The sequence below is a fragment of the Triticum dicoccoides genome, chromosome 6B (genome assembly GCF_002162155.2).
Source record: "Triticum dicoccoides isolate Atlit2015 ecotype Zavitan chromosome 6B, WEW_v2.0, whole genome shotgun sequence".
NCBI classification, from domain to species: Eukaryota; Viridiplantae; Streptophyta; class Magnoliopsida; order Poales; family Poaceae; genus Triticum; species Triticum dicoccoides.
In genome coordinates, this window is record NC_041391.1 from 220729035 (window position 1) to 220739508 (window position 10474).

The 10474-nt window shown below is 50.2% G+C and overlaps 1 protein-coding gene across 1 annotated transcript; it reads right to left on the minus strand.

The window, feature by feature from the left end:
- Positions 1–200: 200 nt before the first annotated feature.
- On the minus strand, positions 201–2471 carry LOC119326104 (probable cation transporter HKT6). Its single transcript, XM_037599806.1, has 3 exons — positions 1208–2471; positions 689–907; positions 201–582 (listed from the first exon to the last, which is right to left on the minus strand). The coding sequence occupies exons 1-3, from the start codon at positions 2386–2388 to the stop codon at positions 384–386; spliced, it is 1599 nt and encodes a 532-aa protein (XP_037455703.1). The 5' UTR covers positions 2389–2471; the 3' UTR covers positions 201–383.
- Between the last annotated feature and the right edge of the window lie 8003 nt (positions 2472–10474).

Sequence of the window (10474 nt, forward strand, 5' to 3'; positions counted from 1 at the left end):
AAGTTTTGCCATCGTGTTATTTGCTTCGAATTTGCCCGCGCTTTCCTTTTTCGGTGAATGCGCGGAGAATGGATCAGGTATGAACTGCCAAGGGTAAATTATGGAGGCCAGATGATTCGGTATTGTCGCATTGATGTAGGGAACCAGGGTGATGTGTATGACGATGCTTATGGTAAATGGAAACCAAACACTCCTGTAGGTGCGTGATTACTATCTTTGTACTATTATACTAGTATTTTTATTCATATCCTTACTAGCATTGTACGTCTACAAGGTGGACACAGATTATTGGTGAAGGAAAAGCGAGGGTGTGGTTTTTATCCATGTCCGAAGGTACACACCATATTTGGTAGGGGAAATACTAGGCCCTCACAGAGTTGATGCTATCTAAGCTTCCATGCTTTTCCGCCCTTCAAATTGTACGCCTTAAGCCTCCCGAAGACCATGACGATGATCAGAATCATTTTCCCCTTGTCGCTCCATTTTCCGACAAATCCATATGAAGCATCCTTGCAGTGTACGTCTTGTTTCAGTAACCTCTTGCAGCTGTAACCCATTGAGAAGCCCACGTTTCCATATGCACTGCAATATAATCACTCATCAGATCAGCCAGAAGTTCAGTAATGATAATCATGGCAAAATGAACCACGAGAGTCTCTTAAGAATGCAGTGGATTTCAGTGACTTGCCTGACAACTTCAAACAGTATGCTGAAAACATTGAAATTAAGTGGATCTGTGGTCAGTGCTTCTCGCTCAGTGATGCAAATTAGCATGACAAAGATAGCCAAATAAGTCAACTGGGAGAAGATCCAGTCCTCCAATAGCCCTTTTCTGCTGTATCTCTTCTCGGCCTTAGAATACCGATCGTCATAATTGGGTAAAAGTGAAGTGTAACCAGGGAGGTACCTAAATATGAGTTGGTGCAAACATGTGTTAAGAAGTGTAGCTTAACAATAGTTAATCTGAATGATAGCATACATTATATAATCTGATGTCTCTTACTCTATTATATGAGATATAGCTATTAGTTAAGTACGACATATTTTCGTATCATTCTACTTGGTCAGTAAAACCACTATTTGACTAATTTAAGGATGCAGTAAATCCAGGATTTTTTTTACTAATGTAAGTGCTGCAGTAAATCCAGGAAATATTCTTCGTAACAAGCATTATTATTCCTGGGAGAAGGTTAGAGAAGGAACTTACATCATGACGGTGTATAGGACTATTATTGCCGAAGAGATGCTTGACAGATCCACAATAGTTTCACCAGCATGCCTCGCATTGGTTGACTGAAAAAGAGCACCTACTATCTTTTGATAGCTGCTCATTTCCTGTATAGCCTCGGAGCTCCATTCCAAAGAGCAAAACAATATGGTTTGCAGAATGATGAAGCCCACAACAGTTAAAACTAAATAAGCAGACTTTCTTGTACTCATAAGATGCCTGTATCCGGTGGCCTTTGGATGCTCAAGAATGAAAGACCATTCTTGTTTGCCGGTAATCTTCTGGAGTGACCACACCATGAATCTCAAGCATGGTGCAAATAATGTATTTCCTACTAGCATCTGAGGAATAATTAGCAATAGCAGACCGGAGTTCTTCTGGAAGATAATCATATTCTCGTTTACTGGAGTGAAGCCACAGTTTGCAACCGAGGATATAGCCGTAAATACAGAAAAAAGAAAGAGCCCAATCCCTTTTCTCTTCAGAACTTCTTGTGCATCTGGTACTAGCTTAAGGTAGAGGTAAATAACTAAGGAGCTCCCTAAGTTTGTTATTAGAAGATAGACCGTCACTGCAGCACCTAAAAGCACAGTTGTCTTGGGATCAACATGCTGTTTGTTTGCCAGGTGGAGTTCGGAAAATGACACTTCATCTTTTGTGCCATGGCTAGTGTTGGGATCAAAGTTTGTAACATTAATAGATTCAATATCAACATGAGATATGTGGTCCCTTGTGTTGAGTGAATTTTCTGTATTGAATTTAGCCCTCATGAAGTGAAGACCAAGTATTGAAGTGAATACCTCACTACCAATCAGCATTAAAATTGCCAAAACCCAGAGTTGTTTGCTTGAGAATTCCTCCATTTCAACAGTAGCCATGCTTGAGACAGTTGATGCAGAGACAGAAGTAAACAACACGTCTAAGTCTTTCAGAGTATTTGACTTATCTTGGGAGTTCAGGACCTTCAGAGCTTCATATCCAGCAAATGAGATCAAGGTGAAATAGGTGACTTGGATAAAGAGTGGGTTAGTTTGGCAGATGAACTGGCAGGAGTATTTCATAGATTGCCATGCAGATTTGGCAAAAGAAGACAATTTGGTGGGTGCAAATGCACAGAAAGTTCGAAGGCTTTTTAGGTATACTACAAGAGAATTATTCATTCTTTTCTAGTACTTGTGTGGCACTAAAGAGAATGTTTTCTCCTTTTGGATCGGTTAGGCGGGGAAAGGGGGGAGGGGGTGCTGGTTCCTTGTATAGTCACACTGAGTACTGTCTATTTATAGTGGAAAAAATATATTCTCCCTTCAACTTTGTACCTATGGTGTTTCGTACAATCTGTGCTGTACAGAGGAATTATAAAGCAGTAGCGGATTTATGTGGACAAATATGACCCAAGTATCAAGGCTGCTTCATGGATCCCATCATTCAAGATAGCTTTGACATAGTACTGGTAGAGGATTCTGCTCTCTACTGAATTTGGGTCAATAAATAGTCTACAGGCTAGTGAAAATGCAAAATTAAGAATGAGCACTCTTGGGTGCAAAGTTGTTTCATTCTGTGCTCTGCATTGTGCCTTCTTCACATGATAGATGCTTTTTCGTTCTTTTAGCCTCCCTGAGTTAGACCTTGACGGCATGCATATCCAGTTGGCACTTGGAAAGATTAAATGTGTTCTTGAACTGCAGATCCAGCAAGTGGTTCGTGTCCTTTCGGAAGCTAAGGCGCTATTAGGCTCCCTTGTCTTACTGAGTTCCCTGTGTACCAGAACTGACCCTCAGACATATAGTGTTCATTCCGTGGAATCTTGACTCAGATCTATCTTGGATTTCAAATTTTGTAACGCTGAGTTAATCAGAGGTTGCAGTCATACAAAGACGTACTTGCATGTCTCTCTTGGAAACATCATAATGATTGTGCACACTGTATACTTGACGAAAATGTTGTTTTTAGCCGGGCATCAGTATGCTCCCCCTTACCAGTTACCATGTCTGTTTTCTTGAACTGCGAAAGGAATGAGGGATACCTGCGAGGAGCTAGATATCCATTTAATGAATAAGAATAGACATCCAAATCTTAGTCAAAGAGGACTCGAGCCTGGTTCAAAGGAAGTATAATTACACCTCCTGCATTACTGTAGTCATGTTCTTCTAGATGTGTAGCAGTTCTTTTCATGTACTCCCTCCGTCCCATAATATAAAAGCGTTTATGATACTACACTAGTGTCGAAAACACTCTTATATTACGGGACGGAGGGAGTAGTATGCTAAATATGTACATCAGTATATATATGACTCTTGTCGTGGCATCAACAATATTGTTTACTCATTTTGGTTTTCCAGAGGAAGTAACATCACGTGCTCTCGTTTCATAAGCAAACACGTGTAATCCACATTTGGCGAATTTGATTTTATTCTTCTCACCAAGGACAAAGCATTTGGTACAACCAAATTAGCTCTTCATTGTTGATATGGAGAAGACCGATGACTAGATTTTATTCTTTAAGCTTTATCATCTGAGTGGATATGGAACAAATTCTTTGGATGCTGCATAGTTGCTCTGCACTGGCATATACTACCTATGCGGACTAGGTTAAATATGCTAGTTAAATTGATTGAATGGATTTAGATATCAGTTCGTGTTTCATTCTGTAATGGGTGGGCTCTGCTAGTTCCGTGTGGCAGCAAAACACCTTTCCATAGTTATAAGGTTGCATTCAGCTTCTATGGTTCTGTTAATTGACTCGTGGAGCAAGATGACCTCCATAACTTTTCCTGCATGTGCTGTTCACACTAATTCCATTTTTTTTCCTCTTTGTTCTTTCTGAGATAGACGCGTTGAACTTTTCCTCACACCATATTTTTTAGTTTGTTGTGTTAGATGTGTATAGTCTCTTTTCGTTATATCCCCATTGCATGAGGGGTTTTATGCACTTTACTACACATGTATATGTAATGGCCTTTGGCCCTTGGTAAAGTTCAGTTGCTCATTATCCAACATGGTATCAGATGCTAGGTTAGCCTCTCGCTCCCGCACAATGCAACTCCGTGCGCCTCGTTCCTAGCTTGCTTGTCTCCGGTCGTCCGGCCGCTGCCTCTCCAGCCGTCCGGCTGCTGCCTCTCCTTCCCGGCTTTACTGCTCCTCAAGCAGGACGCCGCTGCTCCGTCTCGCCCGGCCATCGCGTCGAGCCGCCGCTCCTTCCGGCCGCTGCTCCCGTCCATCCGCTACCCTGGTTGGCTGCTGCTTCGCGCCGTCTCGTCCGGCCGCCCCAGCCTTGTCCGGCCAGCCTCGCCCGGCCCCCTCGTCTGGCTGCGGCGGGCGCTGCTCGCCCGGTGCTGCTTGCCCGTCCGCTGCGGGAGCTACGGGCTCTCGATCCATCTTGGATCGATCCTCCCGCGAGCGTGTGCTCCTCCAGCGAGCGCGTGGGGTCTTCTCACGCCCGGGCGCTCGATCCAGCGAGCGAGCGGGCGGCTCGATCCCCTCAATCCCGCCTGATCCCGATCAGGATTTACTGTTCCCGTTGACAAAAAAAACAGACGCAGCAGAGAGACCTTCTCATGTCTTCTTTGGGCTCTGTAGCCGTCCCCCGGTGCTCGGTGATCTTTGATGGCACCAACTATGTTGAGTTTGCGGGCTTCATGCATATCCATATGCGCGGTTTTCTGCTGTGAGGCGTTCTCTCTGGCGAGGTACCCTGTCCGCCCTGCCCTGTTGCTCCGGTAGCTCCTATCCCGCCAGTCCCGCCAGTGCTTGCTGCTGATGCTTCTCAGGCTGATAGGGATGCAGCCAAGGCTCTTGATGATGCTGTAGTTGACGCTTATGATCAGCAGGTATCCGCCTATTCTGATGCTCTTTCTGTTTACCGGGATGATCTGTTTGCTTACACTCAGTGGTGCAATGATGATGCTCGAGCTGCTGTTGTTCTCACTGCGAGTGTCCTCCCTCAGTTTGCTTCGGAGTTCATGGGCCTCGGCACTGTTGCAACAATGTGGTCCTATCATTGTCAGCGCTATCAGCCCTCTGGCGATGCTCTATACCTATCTGTGGTGCGTCAGGAGCATGCTCTTCAGCAGGGTGACTCGTTTGTTGATGAGTTCTATTCACAGTGCTCTACCATCTGGCGTCAGCTTGACTCACTGCGGACAGTTGTTTGTAGAACTTGCCTTTGCTGTTAGACTACGCGGTCTGATTTGGAGTTTCAGAGGGTTCATGAGTTCTTATCTCGTCTCCGCTCTGAGTTTGAGCCTCGCCGTGCTCACTTACTTGCTCGTGGTCGTGTTCCTCTCTCGGAGGTGCTTGCCGAGCATTGTGCTGAGGAGACCTGCCTTCGCTCTGCAGGGTTGCTGGCGGTTCCGTCTGTGTTGGCTGCTCGGGTTCCAGTGTCGTCTGCTCGGCTCACTGCTCCACCGCTCCTGCCTACACCTTCACCTTTAGGGGGGGGAGTGGGTCGCCCTCCTTATGCTGAGAAGGGCCGGTCGCGCCGTGACACCTTCTGTGGCTACTGCTCTCGGCCAGGTCACCCAGAGTCTGATTGCCGTGAGAAGAAGCGAGACCAGAGTCGCTCCTCTCCCAGTGTGACTCCTGGATCTTCCTCAACTTCGTCACTCACTGACCGGGACATTGTTCGGCTTAAACGCCTTCTGGCTTCCTCTGGCTCTTCACCGACAGGTTCTGCTGCTGCTGTGACTGCTTCCACCACTTCATCACCGCCGACATCTACACCGTCAGGTACATCTTCGTGGGTTCTGGACTCTGGAGCTTCCTTTCATATGTCCTCTGATTCTTCAGCGTTTTCTTCTCTTCGCCCTCTTGATTCTCCTATTAATGTTCTTACTGCCGATGGCACATCTCTTCCTGTTGCTAGTCGTGGTATTCTTTCCACTCCATCTTTTTCTGTTCCTGGTGTTTCTCATGTTCCTCGCCTTACCATGAATCTTTTTTCTGCTGCCCAACTTACTGATTCTGGTTGTCGGGTCATTCTTGATACCGATCCTGCTCCATTCATGATCGGCGCACCAAGGTTTTGGTTGGTGCTGGCCCCCGGTGCCGTGAGTCCGAGGGTCTTTGGGAAGTTGACTGGCTTTGTATTCCTTCTGCTGCCACCACTTCAGTCAGCTCTCATGCTCTTGCTGCACCTTCGCATGCGTCCTTCCAGCAGCGGCATCATCGCCTTGGTCACATCTGTGGCTCTCGCTTGTCTTCCTTAGTGCGTCAGGGCCTATTAGGGTCTGTATCTGGAGATGTTTCTTTACCTTGTAATGATTGTAGACTTGGCAAACAGACCCAGTTACCTTATCCTACCAGTCAGACGGTATTCCAACATCCTTTTGACTTCGTTCATTCTAATGTCTGGGGTCCAGCTCCTTTTGACTCGAAAGGTGGTCATCACTACTATGTTTTGTTTATTGATAATTTCTCTCGCTACACTTGGCTCTACTTCATGAAATCTCGTAGCGAGGTTCTCCCTATATACAAACGATTAGTTGCCATGGTTCACACTCAGTTTTCCACACCTATTCGTACTTTTCGTGCTGACTCCGCTGGAGAGTATATCTCCCAGCTGTTGTGTGGCTTTCTCGCAGAACAGGGTACTCTTGCCCAGTTCTCCTGTCCTGGTGCTCATGCTCAGAATGGCGTTGCTGAAGTAAGCATCGTCATCTGCTTGAGACGGCTCGTGTGCTGATGATTGCCGCCTCTCTTCTACCCCATTTTTGGGTTGAGGCTGTTTCTGCATCCACCTATCTCATCAACATTCAGCCATCGACTGCTCTGTAGGGTGGTATTCCTATGGAGTGTCTCTCTGGTCGCTCTCCTGACTACTCCGCTCTTCGCATGTTTGGATGTGTGTGCTACGTCCTTCTTGCCCCGTGCGAGCGCACCAAAGTGACTGCTCAGTCGGTTGAGTGTGTTTTCCTTGGCTACAGTGATGAGCACAAGGGCTATCGTTGTTGGGACCCTATTGGTCGTCGCTTGCGCATCTCGCGTGATGTGACCTTTGACGAGTCTCGCTCTTACTACCCACGTCCTTCTTCCTCGAGCTTCTCTGTGGACGATATTTCTTTTCATCTCCTTCCGATACACCCTGCTATGTGCCTCATGTTTCACCTCTTCCTCCTACACCTCTCATTCCTTCTCATTCACCATCGACACCATCTTCTCCATCCTCCTCCACCTCTACACCATCATCTCCAGTCCGTCACCCTCTCTCACCATTTCCTCTCCACTATACTCGTCGCCCTCGTACTGAGGATGCTTCCCCTGACGTGCCTGACGCGCCTTCCACCTCTAGTGCACCTCTGTTCACGCCTACCCTGGTTCATAACCCCCGTGCTCGGCCTCGCCCTCCGCCTGATCGCTATTCTCCTGATCGGTACGGTCTCTCTGTTATTGTCGAGCCCACTTCCTATCGGACTGCCATGACTCAGCCTGAATGGCAGCTTGCGATGGCCGAAGAGCTTGCTGCCCTTGAGCGCTCTGGCACATGGGATCTGGTTTCCCTTCCTTCCGGTGTTCGTCCCATCACCTGCAAGTGGGTCTACGAATATCCTTCAGTGCACCATAGACAGTAAATTGTTGTGAAATGCATATCCATGGCTGAGCTCCCGCGACTAGGCGACTAGGGTTCCCCCTCCCCACCTCCCACCGCCGCCGGCCCTTCCGCCGCCGCCGGCCGCCGGTCCCGCGCCCCACCTCCGCCCCCTTCCTCCCTCCCCTCTCCCCCGTCCGGACCCGCCTCGCGTCGCCTCCCCGGGAAGTGGCCGGGGCGGAGCTCGTGCCCCTCTTCCACGGGCCCCCTCCCCCTTTTCCTCTCGCCGCCGCTGGCGGTCGCCCTCGGTGCTGGCCCGGGTGGCTCTGGCGGCGGCGGGCCTTCCCTTTCCTGCGCGCGCGTGCTCCCTTCCCGGGGAAGGGAGGCGGCGGCGGTGCTGCTCGGCGTGGCTGCGGTCCGGCTGCCTTGCGGCGGCGGCCGGCGGCAGGCGTGGGTGTCGGCGCCGCTCCTTGGCAGCGGGGCGACGTGGTGGTGCTGGGTGGCCTCGTCGCGACCCTGGCCCAGATCTGGACCCGGCGGGCCCCATCTGGGTCCTAGTGGGCCGGCTCCCCGGCGTGGCCTCGTTGTCTGCGGCGCAGTGAGGAGGAAGAGCAGCTCGGATGTGGGGCGTCGGCGTCGACGGCATGCCGGCAGCAGCGCGAAGGCGGGAGCTTTACGGGCCCACGAGGGCTCGGCCGGGCCTGTGCGACCACGGGCCTGGTGTGCTCCTGCTATTGCGTTGGGACGGCTACCGTCACGGACAGTGGAGGTGGGGCCCTCCCGCGTGCCGACGATGCTGATGCCCTAGTCCCGGCTTTGATTCTTCGCCACGCTGTCCTCACTCCGCGGTGCCGTGGTGAGACGGCGTGGGGGACTCATGTCCGCGTTGGTGCAGGTTAGTGGTTGGTCTCGTGGCTGGATCCGGAGCTCCTGAGGTGCGGGTTGGGATCGGGGGAAACCCCTGTCGGCGTGTCCGACACCGATGCGGTGACGCCTGTGGGCGCCACCTGACCTTCCAGGAGGGCGTCGGGGGCTACCCTCCCTCTTGCCTCGTCGTGTACCGGGGGAAACCCTTGACAGCAGCGTCGTCATCGTCGCGATCCTTCTTGGAGGTGTTGATAGGTGCCGGCGCTCCGGAGTCTTAGAGCCTAGTGGAAGATCCTGGTGGGCGCAGTGGTCGCGAGGCTTCTTCGTTTTTGTTGATCCGCCGTTGTCGGCATTTGTTTCTTTGTTCTTTCTCTGTCTTTTCTTTTGGGCGTGACTGTGCTGCTTCCGCCCCAGCACCTATCCTTGTATGGTTCGGTTGGTTGCTTTGTATATAAAGCGGGGGGAACCCTTTTTCGGCAAGTGGGTCTACAAGATCAAGACTCGCTCCAATGGTTCTCTTGAGCGTTACAAAGCTCATCTTGTGGCCCGTGGCTTTCAGCAGGAGCAGGGACGCGATTATGATGAGACATTCGCTCCTGTGGCCCACATGACCACTGTCCGCACTCTCCTTGATGTGGCTTCTGTTCATCATTGGTCTATCTCTCAACTTGATGTCCAGAACGCCTTTCTCAATGGCGAGTTACGTGAAGAGGTTTATATGCAGCCACCAGCCCACCATCGAGGTACTATGCTCCTGATGGCATGGTCTGTAGACTTCGTCGCTCCCTCTATGGTCTTAAACAGGCCCCTCGCGCTTGGTTTGAGCGATTCACCTCTGTGGTGACTGTCGCTGGTTTCTTGCCCAGTGATCATGATCCCGCGTTGTTTGTCCACACGTCTCCTCGTGGCCGGACTCTTCTCCTTCTCTATGTTGATGACATGATCATCACTGGTGACGACGCTGAGTAGATTGCCTTTGTTAAGGCTCGCCTTCGAGACTAGTTCCTCATGACTGATCTTGGACCTCTTCGCTATATTCTTGGGATTGAGTCTCCTCGACCTCTGATGGCTTCTACATCTCCCAAGAAAAATATATTCAGGATCTTCTTGCTTGCGCTGCTCTTGGTGATGAGCGCATAGTTGTGACCCCTATGGAGCTCAACGTTCAGCTTCGTGCCTCTGATGGTGACCCTCTTCCTAATCCCACTCGCTATCGTCACCTCGTTGGCAGCCTTGTCTATCTTGCTGTTACGCGTCCTGACATCTCCTATCCTGTCCACATCCTGAGTCAGTTTGTTTCAGCCCCCACCTCTGTCCACTATAGTCACCTCCTCCGTGTTCTACGATATCTTGGTGGCACGATCTCTCAGCGCCTTTTCTTTCCCCGCTCCAGCTCTCTTGAGCTCCAGGCCTACTCTAATGCTACCTGGGCTAGTGATGCCTCTGATCGACGCTCGCTGTCCGCTTACCGTGTCTTTCTTGGTGGCTCTCTTATTGCCTGGAAGACAAAGAAACAGACTGCAGTTTCTCGCTCGAGTACAGAGGCTGAGTTGCGAGCCATGGCTATGTTGACGGCTGAGGTGATCTGGTTACGGTGGTTACTTGAGGACTTTGGTGTATCTGCTACTACCTCAACTCCCCTACTGTCAGACAGTACTGGTGCTATCAGTATTGCGCGTGACCCGGTGAAGCATGAGCTCACCAAGCACATCGGTGTGGATGCCCACTTTGTGCGTGCTGTTGTGCAGGATCAGACTCTTGCTCTTCACTATGTGCCCTCTGAGTTACAGTTGGCTGACTTCTTCACGAAGGCATAGACTCGAGCGCAGCATGGCTTTTTCCTCTCCAAACTCAGT

Excerpts from the sequence above, each read along its gene's own strand:
- LOC119326104 (XM_037599806.1), bottom strand. The coding sequence starts at position 2,388 with ATGAATAATTCTCTTGTAGTATACCTAAAAAGCCTTCGAACTTTCTGT. Across the intron at positions 908-1,207 it reads GTCCTATACACCGTCATGAT|GTACCTCCCTGGTTACACTT; the intron begins GTAAGTTCCTTC and ends ACTCATATTTAG. Across the intron at positions 583-688 it reads ATACTGTTTGAAGTTGTCAG|TGCATATGGAAACGTGGGCT; the intron begins GCAAGTCACTGA and ends ATTATATTGCAG.